Source organism: Triplophysa rosa, linkage group LG1 (genome assembly GCF_024868665.1).
Source record: "Triplophysa rosa linkage group LG1, Trosa_1v2, whole genome shotgun sequence".
NCBI lineage: Eukaryota > Metazoa > Chordata > Actinopteri > Cypriniformes > Nemacheilidae > Triplophysa > Triplophysa rosa.
Window position 1 is genome coordinate 38,114,643 of NC_079890.1, and position 13,507 is coordinate 38,128,149.

The 13,507-nt window shown below is 39.9% G+C and overlaps 1 protein-coding gene across 1 annotated transcript; it reads right to left on the bottom strand.

Moving 5' to 3' along the window:
* Positions 1-1,185: 1,185 nt before the first annotated feature.
* arsj (arylsulfatase family, member J) lies at positions 1,186-13,507 on the bottom strand. The gene is made up of 2 exons (XM_057339260.1): positions 12,808-13,507; positions 1,186-3,340 (listed from the first exon to the last, which is right to left on the bottom strand). The coding sequence occupies exons 1-2, from the start codon at positions 13,119-13,121 to the stop codon at positions 1,969-1,971; spliced, it is 1,686 nt and encodes a 561-aa protein (XP_057195243.1). The 5' UTR covers positions 13,122-13,507; the 3' UTR covers positions 1,186-1,968.

Here is a 13,507-nt window from a genome sequence, read left to right on the forward strand (position 1 = left end):
GGCACGTAGACGTGTCCACCATCTTGGTACTGTCCACTGACGTCACTCACAGTTGACTTCCCCAACACTGCGCTGCGCAGCCATGGCTGTAAAATCCAGGGGGATTTAAATTAGCGAAAAATGGGATAACCTTTCGTTGTTGTCACGTGTAGCAGATGTAATGTTTGAGTATACACAACAATAAATACGTTTTCATAATCATATACAGTCAGCTTGATTTTGAGTGTTAACGGACCAATCTAATATGGCGGACGACCTATAGCAGATGCTAATACGGCATCTAGTTAATTATATCTATGGTGTACAACATGTGTAAACAATGTTTTTGCTTATTTACATTATTTATTCTTTACCCTAAACATTTTTTTTCATAACATGTTACACACAGGACAGGTCTACACAGGACGCGACAAAAGACAGTAGAAACGCATTAGAACCCTTTATAATTTTACATTTTGTCCAGACTGGATGCGGCACGACTCGACAAACCCATTAAACACCTGTCGCATCCGGTGTAGACATGGTGTTAGGCTGCTAAATCTTCAATTTTGTCTTTTTAATTTTATTGCTAAATAACTACAAACATTGTACATCTCTTTTCACTGGCTTATTTTAATAAACCGTTTTTGTTCAATTGTTTTTCATTTTCACTTCACTTTGTACCCCATTTGTGGACGCTCCCTTAATGCCCATTCAAAGAACAATAACTTGTAGTTCATGTTTTTTTTATTTTAATTGCTCTATATTTAAAAGATAACAAAAAAGATGCAAAATAGGAACAATAGTGTTGTGATCACTTTCAGAGTGTTTTTTTCTAGCTGATAATCAATAAAACATCGACAACCAATTAATATCCATTCAAATTTAAGCGGCTTGCACATTTAAACTGTAAAATTTAATTGAGATTAGATTTGATTAACGTAACATTGTTGTTATTATCTGTTGATAATATGAAGTTAACCTAATATATAGTTATCATTGGGGTGTGAACCAGCCTTTAAACCTTGATTTTAATGCAAATAAATATCTTCTTGTGGTGTTAAAACTTAATTCAAATACGACAAATATTTCACCAAAAAAAATCTCTGGTCAAATGTCAAATCTTTGAAGAGGATGATCAATTTAACATCACAGTGTAAATGTAAGGACTCTCGTGGCACAAATGCTTTACAGTAATTTCCTTTTTAATGGATTCAAATGAACTCAAACTATAGCAACAGAAGAAAAACTGTCAGTCTGTATGTATGTTAGTTTGTGTATTTAGATATGATTGAATGCACGTCCGTCTTATTAGTAGCAGGTTCTGTATAACAAAACCGAACTGAAAATGTACCAGACAGCAAAAGTGAAAAGTGTGTATTAGTCTTACATTCAAGATAAGCTGACGCCAGAAGAGTCAAAACAAACAGCAAACATAACCATCTAAAGACTGAGATCACAAAAATAATCAAATACACTGTAAAATACAGTATATGCTTCTTATTTGTACTTTGCTTTCTCTGAGGTTTTAAATTGTTTCTCATCATCTATACAATTCAATTTTCTCTCGTTTCAAATGTTTGCTAAGAATATAGCACCATCAACGAAGTCTGATTTCAATGAATTCCAGTGGTTTTTCTCCTAGACGTGTAAAGCACAGTTGTCATTTCTCAATTCTTGTCTTGGAAGGTCTGACATGTTTGTGCCACAATCTTCTGTCTTTCACTGTTTGGACAAACTGGTAATCTTACCCCAAACTTACACCATCGGTTGCGTCATGTTTATATACAGTATCAGACTGCACGAGCTCTCAGAGCAATGTTGAAAGCACCAGAGTCACAGTGTTTACACTCCTCGTGTAGTTTACTTACAGCTGTCTCTGCACATTCATAAAATTAAATTGCTCTCGTGAAATCGGAGGTAAATCTATACTGAACATCAGTGAACATGAAAACTCCCTGAGTTCACACAGGCACCATGAACCAAACCTCAGGATTGTCTTTTCAATTTCCCTCTTCGTTTCGCTTTCTTCCAACTCTTTTCTAAATCATACGGGAGCATATTGTTATCCTCCTCTTCGTCGCCATCCGTGTACCAGGGACCCCAAACCCCGCCGTTGTACTGAGGATTGGAGCGATAGTCTTTGGGTGGATAGCGGCACGGCACGGCCGTCTTGTTGTACTGCAGAAGTCTGAACAGCATCTTCTTAACCACATGTGGGTAGCGTCTAGAAAGGTCCACCCGCTCGTACGGATCGGCCGTGATGTTGAACAGCCATATAGATTTGCCCCGTTGCCAACTTATGCGCTCATTGTGCCAACGGTTGGCCAGCAACAGCGTGGAAAAGGTCTGCGGTGGAATCCAGTCTCCGTATCCCGGCACACCCGTCAAGAGCTTCCAATCGCCCACACGGAGCGCCGCCTGCACGGCCGTGTTCCAGATTCCGAATCCCGCCTTCCAGGAGCCGTTCTTGGCTTTGATATAGATGGGGTCTATGTTGTGAAGAATATCCAGTCGAGGAGACGGACGTCCTTCGCTGATGGCTTCCCAAACATCGTACCCGTCCAGATTCTGGTTCTCGTCCAGCGTCCCTTCCCCGAGCGTCACCAGTGTTGGGTACCAGTCAGTGATGTGCATCAGAGCCCGGCTTGTAGTTCCCTTCTTGACCAACAGGGGGCTGTGAACAAACCCAACCGCACGTATCCCACCTTCCCAGTAGGTTCCTTTACTTCCCCTCAGCGGCCAGTTGCTGCCTCCCGCCATCGGCTGACCGCCATTATCCGAAGAGTAAACCAGAACCGTGTTGTCGTAATAGCCGTAGTGTTTAAGAGCGAGAGTAATATTGCGTACCGCCTCGTCCAAGCAGCTGACCATGGCCGCGTACTTGCGACGGTGCAGGTTCGGGATGGACTTGTAGCGTTCGAGGAAACGAGCGGGGACCTGCAGGGGCGAGTGTACCGCCTGGTAGGCCAAGTAGAGGAAGATGGGACGTTTGGGATCATGGGATGCCAGGATGTTTACGGCCTTCTGCGTGTACATGGTGGTGGAATAGACGCCGTGATCCTGCTCCCAGGCAGCCTCCTCGCCTTCGTGAAGATCGTACCCGCACAATCCCGGACTGTCACATTTGTAATGGGTGTAGTAGTCGCCGCTACCCAACAAGGAGCCGAAGAAGGTGTCAAAGCCTCGCTGCGTGGGCATACAGCCACGCTTGTAGAACCCAAGATGCCACTTTCCAACCATGTGAGTGGAGTATCCAGCGCTCTTCAGTTTTTGAGGAAGCGTGACGTTCTCCAGAGGTAGACAGTTGGGCTGGGTGGGTCGAATGATGGAGTGCTGGAGACCGGTATGGATTTGGTATCTGGAATATATAAATAGACAAAATCAGAACTATAATATACTGTGAATGATACAATCTAAAAGAAATGCTGAGTTGTTTAAAACAATGGATGGATCAAATATGGAAATCTTCTAGGCTAAACCCATTAAACCAACTGTTTGGTTTGTCTACAACCTATACCTGATACATTCAGAAAATGTAAAGATCTTGACATATTACCAGGGTTGTTCAACGTTTAATTGCGATTAATCGCATCCAGAATAAAAGTTTGTGTTAACATAATATATGTCTGTGTATTGTGCATATTCATTTTGTATTTATAAAAAAACATACACATACATGTATATATTTAAGAAAAATATACAATTATTAAATTATATATAAATAAAAATAAATACATGCAAAAATGTCCTACATGCACAAAATTAATATGCACAGTGTACTGTGTATAAAATAAACATATACATATGTTTATTTTAGAACATTTTATTGTAGATGCGATTAATCGTGATTAATTGTTGCACAGCACTACTTTAAATAAAAGTGACCGTAAGATAAACACATACTGAATAATGCCTTGTAAAATATATATGTTTATATATGTAAAAAGCATTTTTAAGAGTGTACAATAATGAAAAATGTATTGCAATGGCTTGACAAACACTTTATTTTATCATTGAAGAACTTCAAGCACAACTTGACCAGGCTCAACATGACACCTACTGCATGTCTTTATTTCAGTGAGAAATGAGTAAAGTGGTAAAGTAACTGACTTCAAAGCTGCCTACTTTATCTACAAAGTTATTTTTATAGTGCGTTTTACAATGTTGCATTGTTTCAAAGCAGCCTTATGCTGTGTTCACACCAAACGCAAACAATAGCGTTCCTCGCTCTTTATAACTCGCCGTGAAAGTTCGTTATTTTCGTGTGTGTGACGCAAGCTGACAAATATTTTCAACTTGCGCTGAAGACGATATTGGCGCGTGTTAGCGGCAATCGCGCCACCCGAATCGCGTCATTCGCATCAGCTGCCATGAGTTCGTGTCTATTCGTATCTTTGCTTTGACTTCGTATGCAATTACTCGCGCAAATAGATTAATTCGCGTTTGGTGTGAACCCCCCATTACATGCAAATAAGAAAACACAGAAAATTGTTAAATATATAGAATAGAATTCAAGGCATTATTGCAAGCTTTTATGAATAGTATATGAATATCTAATAAAATGGTTTACACTTTATATATGACAATAGGACATTTAGTCAACTAGTATGATAGATGACGTGTAATAATCTTCACATTAAACTGTAAAGAAATTCTGATGCGTTTCACGGATTGGGCAACATATGGACAAACCCAACGGTTCAGTTAGTCCATATTTTACCCAGCCATGAGTTGAAACCACCCAGCATTTTGAGATCACCTCACAGTGAAACAGACATCCCTTCATTAGAAGGGCAGAAATAAGACTGCCTGTGTTTGTTTCTTAAGAAATGGTTTCACAGGCACGTCCAGCTTGAGAAGACACATCAGTCACACCATCAACATATGCTGTTTGCTGTCCATTACCTCCATACAGGTAAACATTACTCTATGAACACACACAAACCACACTAACACAAGTTTACAGTTTCTTCATGAGCTCTCGTAAATAACACACCGACATCAAGACATCAGAAGGGTTTTCATGTATATGTTAGAAATAAAAACAACAGTAGTGAGATGTTACAGGTGTGTCACAAAAATGAGGAACGCCACTTATTTTGCACAAAAAGGTCACATTAAAGAGTACTTAACTAGGGAATTTTAAGGTCCTACTTTGGTTTATGGAGTGTCCAACAACAAGTTTACGTCCATAGAAGGTGTAAAAACTACAGATGCACCGATTGCAATTTTCTTTGCCGATTCCGATTTCCGATTTTATTACAAGTGAAACCTGCCGATTCCGATTTTTGCCGATTCCGATTTTCTATCCACGAACTATAATTGACAGTATACTGTATATAAAACCATAATAACTTTTCTTCAATACACTTTTTTTTATTTTCATTGAATAAATGATTGAACATTACACTTTCCCCAAATTTCCCTAAATGCAGTTCTCCAAGCTCCATTAAATTATAGAATCTTCTCTTTCCCAAGCTCTTAAATTGAAGAACTCTGTGACTGAAAAGAAGTACAAATAATAAAATAGTGTCAGAGTTTAGCATGATGCTAATAGCATCACTGTTAGCATATACTGTACATACCCCATGTATACGGAGCAGCGAGAGATGAACTACAGTCTGTGCAGTAACGTTACATGATGCGCGTCGGATATGAGAGATGCGCGTCAGTCAGCAGAGACCGGTACCGGTGGACCCACATGCGAGTATAAACGAGCCGTGAAAGACAAGCTGTGCACGCGCACGTTTACATGTTTACTTGCAGCTTTGAGTGTGCTGACGGCTGTGACGTTCTTGCCCGCATCACGGGCAACAGAAGATCGGCTTGGAATCGGCGAGACGTGAGACTGACCGGCCGGTCACCGGTCCGGCCAATCATACGAAAAACCGGCCAATTCTGATCTCTGTCCAGTCAATCGGTGCACCTCTAGTAAAAGCACTATTATTTCGTAATAATAGGCAGTTATTCTTACCTTACTTCTTGACTGACTCTCAAATGATTCGTTCCGCGATTCATCGGTCTAATCCCCTCCTTTCCTCTAGCCTAGTCTGATGTGATTGGTCAGATGGTCTAGTCTGCTGTGATTGGTCTACCGCGAATGAAGCTCACGAGCTACAGTGTTTGGGGGAGAAGAGAGAAGTTTTCGCGCGCAGTCCTAGCAAAAGTAAGCGGGGACTATATGTAGTGACGTAAATCTGCGGCGGTTGGCGAATCGGACTAGGGACGACTCGTTTGCGTGATTAAGAGTCGACTCCCTTTTTTCCAAGCCAATAACTTTATTCATTCACCTTCGGATTTACAACTTGGCAGACTGCTTACTTTCAAACACGCCAACATTACACACGGCATGAAATGTCATGTTCATGATCTCATGTTATGTACTCTTTAAAAGAATGTTAAGCACGCCTGGTGCAACCTGGTACTCAAATCTCCTGTTCTACTTTCCATCAGAAAGACTCTTAATTAGTTCATCAATTCCAAGGTTAATGTATGTTAAAGCAGACTAGCTTTCATACGGTGCGTTCCAAATGCGATATATCGCCCTTCGGAGTGAAAACAATCATGGCCAAAGTGCTCATAACTGGCCACTTCAAAGGGCCCTTCGGAATGAAGGATGTTGAAGGGTACAACTGATGGACACTTTGTGCCCCCATGATTCTTTGCGAAGATTATCAGATGGTTATCAGATGAATGTGCACCATCAGAATCAAACCTGTACCGTACAACGCACTGATATTCACAATTTCAAGGAAATTGTGGAAAAGGAAAATCTGGTAACATGTTTTGCGCACGTAATCCCGTGTGTTTTTGTGCATGTGAAATTCATGTTGGCTGGGATCAAACTCACGTTTAACACAAAAACAAAGTTTACACAAAAATGTAGCTTCTACCCTCATTGACCCACATACAGTTCCTCATTCTGTGTTCTACAGAAGAATGAAAGTCATATGTGTTTGAAGCGAGGTTAAAAAACCTTGTTAGATTCTAGGTCAACTTTAAGTCTTCACATATCTTAACATAGCCAAGAGATGAAGAGGTTTCCTAGAAATAAGTACAAACTATGACAAATAATACAGTCATTATGATTCTATGGAACAGGTCTTATGTCCAAGCAATAAAAGAAAAACGTACGGCTAACGTCAACCACATGCTGTCTGTTTCTGTCTTTATTAGATAAGCTAGTTCATTGTGTAAACATTTTGCCCATAACTGAGTTGTTTTTTTGGTATTTATGGGTTTTAAATGTGTTTATATGCCAGGAGAAGTAAAGACAGAGTGGAGAAAATGAGATTGAGACAGGCCGGATTCAGCTTTGGCACCGTCAAGGTGCATGCTACCCACCGCACCACGGCTCCAACCTCAGCGTCGATCTAGTTTATTTGCTCACACAATGCAACTTATTTCCCCTACAGCCTTTAATACCGAGAGTTCATAAAAACACAACTTAACACAATCCAAACGTCCCACAGGACACATGTTTCTTAGCCACCAAAGCCACCATGCCATACCCATCCGTGGCCAGTCTCTGCTGGATGCCGTGTTCTTCTGTTCCATCCAACATCCCACCCACATCTGGTTTAAATCAGCGGGACACGCTAATCCAATTCAGACCGAACAGCATTAAAACTTGTTTCCTCTCGACAACAGCACTTTATTACTTCCTCGTTCAGTTATATCTCCAAAGCGTCTCGAGACACCGACAGCCTCTTCCGATGATTCACATCTCTCTCCAAATGGATTCTTTAACTTTGCTGTCTAATGTTAATGTCATCCAACAACTGAGTGTATAAGAAGAAAAGAGGAAACATAACATTGAAACAAGGGAAGAGAAGGAAAACATTGGTTTAAATTTTTAATGGTGTGCTCATTGTAAATACCTTACCCATGCGTTTTACACATAAAATCTGTTTTACGGTTGTAGCGCTGAAGGAGAGCGATTATAAAAACAAACATGTTTTGATGTTGAAATACGTTCTCCTATACCAGCGCAGTACAAATACAGCTAAAATACAATTGAAATTTCGATTTCTCCAGATAATATGATTACGGTCATGATATGATTACAGGCTCGACCAATGAGGAGAGATTGAGATCTTTTCGTACATCCAATGAAAAGTGTTCATATATACACACTTCTTCTATCTTAAAAAGGGGTCGTGTTATGAAATAGAGGAGCTTTTATGTACTACGAAAACATATTGTGACTTTCTCTTCACTCCAAAATAAGGATTTATTGAAACTACAAAACGTCTTCCAAAATCGTCACATTGAATCTGGCAGTGAAAATTTGAATAAATTCAATTCATTTTTCTTGTATAGCGCTATTCACAGTACATATCGCTTCAAAGCAGCTTCACAAAAAAATAAACATTAAGAGGAATGAAAAAGGAGCCAATTTAAGAGTCTATAGATTTATCACATATGGAATCGACAGCACAGGACTAAAGAACCACCGACGTCTTGAGCCTGGTGTTGACGGGGTGAGATGATGAAGACTTTTGATAGCAAACTTCATTAGTCTTTATCTGATTTGCTTTGCTTGGAAGGTTTTTGGCCTTTGGTTTCAAACAGACGCGGCCCAAAATGAAGAGAATATGTGACCCTGGACCACAAAACCGGTCATAAGGGTCCACTTATACATCATCTGAATGGTGAATAGATAAGCTTTCCATTGATGTATGGTTTTTTAAACTCTGGAATCTGAGGGTGCAAAAAAATCGAAACACTGAGAAAATGGCCTTTAAAGTTGTCCATCAGAGGTGCTGTAGCAGGCCGTTGTTAAGAAGAACCAGGTTTGTTTTAACGCTCTCTATAGGCTTAACGCTGTAATGACCTTGTGGAGAGTAGATGAACCTGAAGAAAGTTTTTATTTACGGTAGGAAATTTACTCAAATTTGATCTTATCTGATCTTATCCGTCGATCATATGCACAAATCCGCTGAGAAAACAAAACGTGTCCGACCCGTTTCAAGTACAGTATGTTGTATGTTAAGGCTCTATGGAAGAGATTGGACATCGCATATTTATAGAAAAGGGCAGTTTAGCGTAGTTTTGTCAGAGAAGTTTCTCTGGATAGCCTCAGATGGGGGAATAGGTATTATGTTCTTTTAACGGCTTACTGATAGCAAATGCCTCTGGAACCCCTGGAGAGATGATGTTTATAAAACTTTGGAGAAGCACCAGGTATCAGGCTATTTGGAGCCGACTCTCTGGGATCTAGGTGACCCCCAAGCAAGGTCTGCAAAACTCTGGTGAGGGGGTCGTTTTATGACATGACATGATCCAACATTTGGCCAACAGCCAGGCTCTACATATTCCTATTCTTTTCAATAGCGTTTTATACCACTGTGGCTATCACGCTGTTAAATGCAGCTTTGCCAGGCTGACTGTGTGCCATAAACAAAAATGCTATTGGTAATTTTAAAAGGGGGCGGGCCACTCAAAGTGTCTCGCGCTCGCTGCATTTTTCAGTTGAAATTACATCAACACATCAAATAATGCTGCGTTGCATTATTTGATGCGTCCCAAGGCGTTGCACTGGGACTTTAATCATTTTGACCCATACGACGCATTGTTGGCTATTGCTACAAATATACCCGTGCGACTTATGACTGGTTTTGTGCTCCAGGGTCATTATAAAATATATAGGAAAAGTCTAACAGACTTAGATCTTATAACAGTCATTCAAGAGGATGGGTATATTGAATACCCATAAAAGGGAAAGACGGGCAAGAGAAGCTGAGCTTTTCATGTTTATCTGGGCAAATGTGATGTTTTCAAATGAATCAGATTCAAACATCTAAAGCTTTTGTCTTGTCAAATCATAAACCCGATGTCAAAGCCAGACTTTAAACTGCCGTTTCTTTCATTCGTAACGTTTGTTTAAAAGCTCTTTTGTGTAAGGTCATCTTTTGGCTGGAGAGCTTTTTGTTGAAGAGAGCTTTCAAGAAAAGCAATTCACCAGCTTAAATGACGGTTTAAGAATGCGTTGTGGCTTAACTACAACACAACGTTTTCAACAGAAACATAAAACTACTTTCCCAGTCCAAAAAGAGCATCTACTGAAACTAAACGGTAACCGTGACTCCAAACTTCTGTTGTTTTCTGATGTCACACAGATGAATTCATAATAATAAAAACATTATATGACCACGTTACAAAATCTGTCGGATGCATGCAAAGATGGATTTGATATAAGATACATACAATGAATGTACCAACACAACTATGAAGACTCAAATAATCTAATATGCATAATTTGATGATGTCAACAAATGCATGTGCATTACAACTATTTTGTCAGGGATAACACAATAAATTTGCATTAACTTATCTCCATTGTGCTTCTTGATTTTAGAAAATGACCTATGATATTTATGTATGTTATGAGTGATAAAAGAAATAAACCAGAGCAGCTCATGTGCAACTAAAAATGAAAGAAGGTAAAGGCGAATTAGGGCAAAAATGCGTCAGACAAACAGCAGACAAAACAAGAATTCTGTCAGCATTAGAAAAAAGGCTTTTGGTGACATCGGTGTAGTAAAACTTTGGAAAGATTCATTTACTGGGATCACATGTGAAGGATCTTCAAAACATCCTATGATAAGCGTGATTCTCTGAATCCATGTGTGTGTTTAAAGTCCCCGTGAACCGGACGTTGCGATCGTTTTTACTTCCGTATTTTGACGCATTTCTGGGTGAAATGGAATTTCTAATGAGAAAAGTAGTAGGCGTGGCTTTCGTCTTTCTCTGCGATTTGATTGGATGTATAAAAACAGCCGTTGCATTTTTAAAAGGAACTGGCAGCAGACTGACAGTTGAAGGGGAGGAGTTAACAGATGCTCCGCCCAAGCGTCTAACATACGTCATTTAAGATAGATAGTCATTACAGGAAGGAAGTGCATTTTCAGATCTTAACTAAAGATTATGAGGGCACATGAATTTTAAAAAAAGAATGACACACATTGATAAACTATTTACTATAAACACTGCAGTATGTCATGAAAAAAATTGGCATTGTAATTTTTAATTTCACTGGGACTTTAAAGGGACATTTTACCCCAAAATAAGATTTCTGTCATCATTTATTCCTCCTCATGTGGTTAAAAACCTGTATGTGACTCTTTCTTCAGTGATACACAAAAGAAGATATTTTGAGAAATGTGGTTTTGTGTTCATACAATGGAAGTCAATGGGGTTCAATGTTGTTTGGTTACCAACATTCCTCAAAATATCTTCTTTTGTGCTCTGTAGAAGAAAGAAAGTCATACAGGTTAGGAATGACATGAGGCCAAGTAAATGACAAAGCAATTTGTATTTTAGGGTGAACTATCCCTTAAAGAGCTGATTGGAAGAGTGCATTTTTAGGCAAACCACATTCAAACTATCACAGTGATATATTACCTCGACCGCCCGTTGCAGAGAGCTTAAATGCCGTTCAGTTACGCATGTTCATGGCAAATGAATGTGGGGGTGATGCTGATTCATTCATTACTTCCAAAGAAAGCTGCCAAAGGAGATTCCCAGCGATCTTTCCTGTTTCCTGAGGCGTGGACCACAAGCTTCACTATCACACAAACTCTGGAATCAGCACTCACGACTAGAGAACAACACGGCCCCTTGTAAGACACCACACTATTTAGGAGTATACATGCTTAAAAGTTTAATCAAATTTGTGAAGAGATGTCAGACACAAGAAATACAAATGCACAATAGTAAAAGTGTGCTAACCACGTTTGTTTTGGCAAATTGATTACTATTTGTATTCCCACCGTTTTACCATGGTTTACCTTCGGTCACTGTAGTAAAGCCATGCTTCCTTTGGGGTTACCGTGGTTTAACTATACACTCTTCAAAATAAAGGTGCTTAAAAGGTTCTTCACAGCCATGCCAGAAAAACAACCATTTTTGGTTCTACAAAGAACCATTCAGTCAACGGTGAATGCAGGGGCTTTCAAACTTGATACCAAGGACCCCCCAAATATGATTAACCTATTGTGAGGGACCCCCCTTTTCTAAAATATATATCAATCTATATTTTTTCTGTGTAAAGACACGTTTAAAAATTTGTTGGATAAATAGTAAATAGAATATTATAAAGACAACACATTGTTTCTAAACCTAAATAGTTGGCAACAATTTCACTTCGAGTCCGAAAAAAGGAACTATAGTGAGAAAAACTCACTAGAAAGATTCAAATATAAACAATTCTGGAAACTATAGCAAAAAACGCAGATAGACACTGTGGACTTTTATCATTTAATTTTCGCTTAATCTTTTTTCCTAGAAAATTTCTGGGGGACCCCTTGCATACTCCTGGAGGCCCCCTAGTTTAGAGAACCATCTCTTTCTTACCTTTTTATAATCTCAAGGATGTAAAGGTTCTTTATGGAACCAAAACGTTCTTCAATGGCATCAATAGCCTTTTGAAACACCTTTTTTAAGAGTGTATAATGTAGTAAACCATGGCGAAGTTTCATAAGAGGGACACAAAATGCATAGTGAAACATGTTCATTTAATATGATGAACCTTTAAAAGCCACACTGGAAGCACATGATTATAAATGATTGCAAAAAATATCTTAGAAACGTTGTCTAACACTTCGTCCGATGCTTTTATTTTTTCAATGTCTACTTTTTATCAGTACAGTACGGGGATCGAACCCAGCTGTCTCTTTCCATGAGTAAGTTAATAGGCTACAGTTCAATGAAAACGTCATTTGTGCGCATGTGTTACTTGATTTAACATCCAAATGCAGTGACATTGTCATGTGTACGCGTGATTGTATGTGCTAAAGGTGTGTATGAGCGATATGAACCCACCTGCCGGTCATCAGCTGGCTCCTGGACGGGCTGCACAGCGGCTGGACGTAATAGTTTTCCAGTTTGACTCCCGTCGCGGCCAGTCTGTCCAGTGTCGGGGTCTTTATCTCGGAGCCGTGGTACCCCACGTCTCGAAAGCCCTGGTCATCCACCATAATAAAAATAATGTGAGGCTGCGAGGATCGCCCTTCTGCCACATGATTCCCACGACTGGCGTGATAACTGGTCTTCCACGGTCCGTACGTCGAGTGGACAACGCTGCAGAAAGTTGTGAAAAGCGTCAAAAGAAACGCGCCTCCCGTCCGCGCGTCCATTGCGTCCTCCCGTCCGGCTGTGTGAAACAACGAGTAAAGTTACATGTAAAGCGACAGATGCCGGCGTTTGTAATGATTTCGCGGGGCGAGATCACGCCGCTTCATGTCATGTCGAGAATAGCTCGCGAGCGAGCGGCTTGGAAATCAGGTTCACATTGTGTCCGGAGCCTGTCATGAACAACACATTCACATAATGTCAACCTTTGCAGGCTGATGCGTTCATGAAACCATGTTTTAGTTTAAACACGGTCCAAATCCAACAATTTAATCCAAACGCACTTGGATTTCTCTGTCCAAAGTCTATGCGCACACAACATATGTCTTCAAATTACTGTTAGATTAAAACTAAATTCGTTGTTACACAGTCTGTTTTCGAGGACGAACTT

Bases quoted from the DNA above. Each gene is read 5' to 3' on its own strand.
- arsj (XM_057339260.1), bottom strand. From the start codon at position 13,121: ATGGACGCGCGGACGGGAGGCGCGTTTCTTTTGACGCTTTTCACAACT. The intron at 3,341-12,807 runs GTGGGTTCATAT...TATATATTCCAG, and splicing joins AGCCAGCTGATGACCGGCAG to ATACCAAATCCATACCGGTC.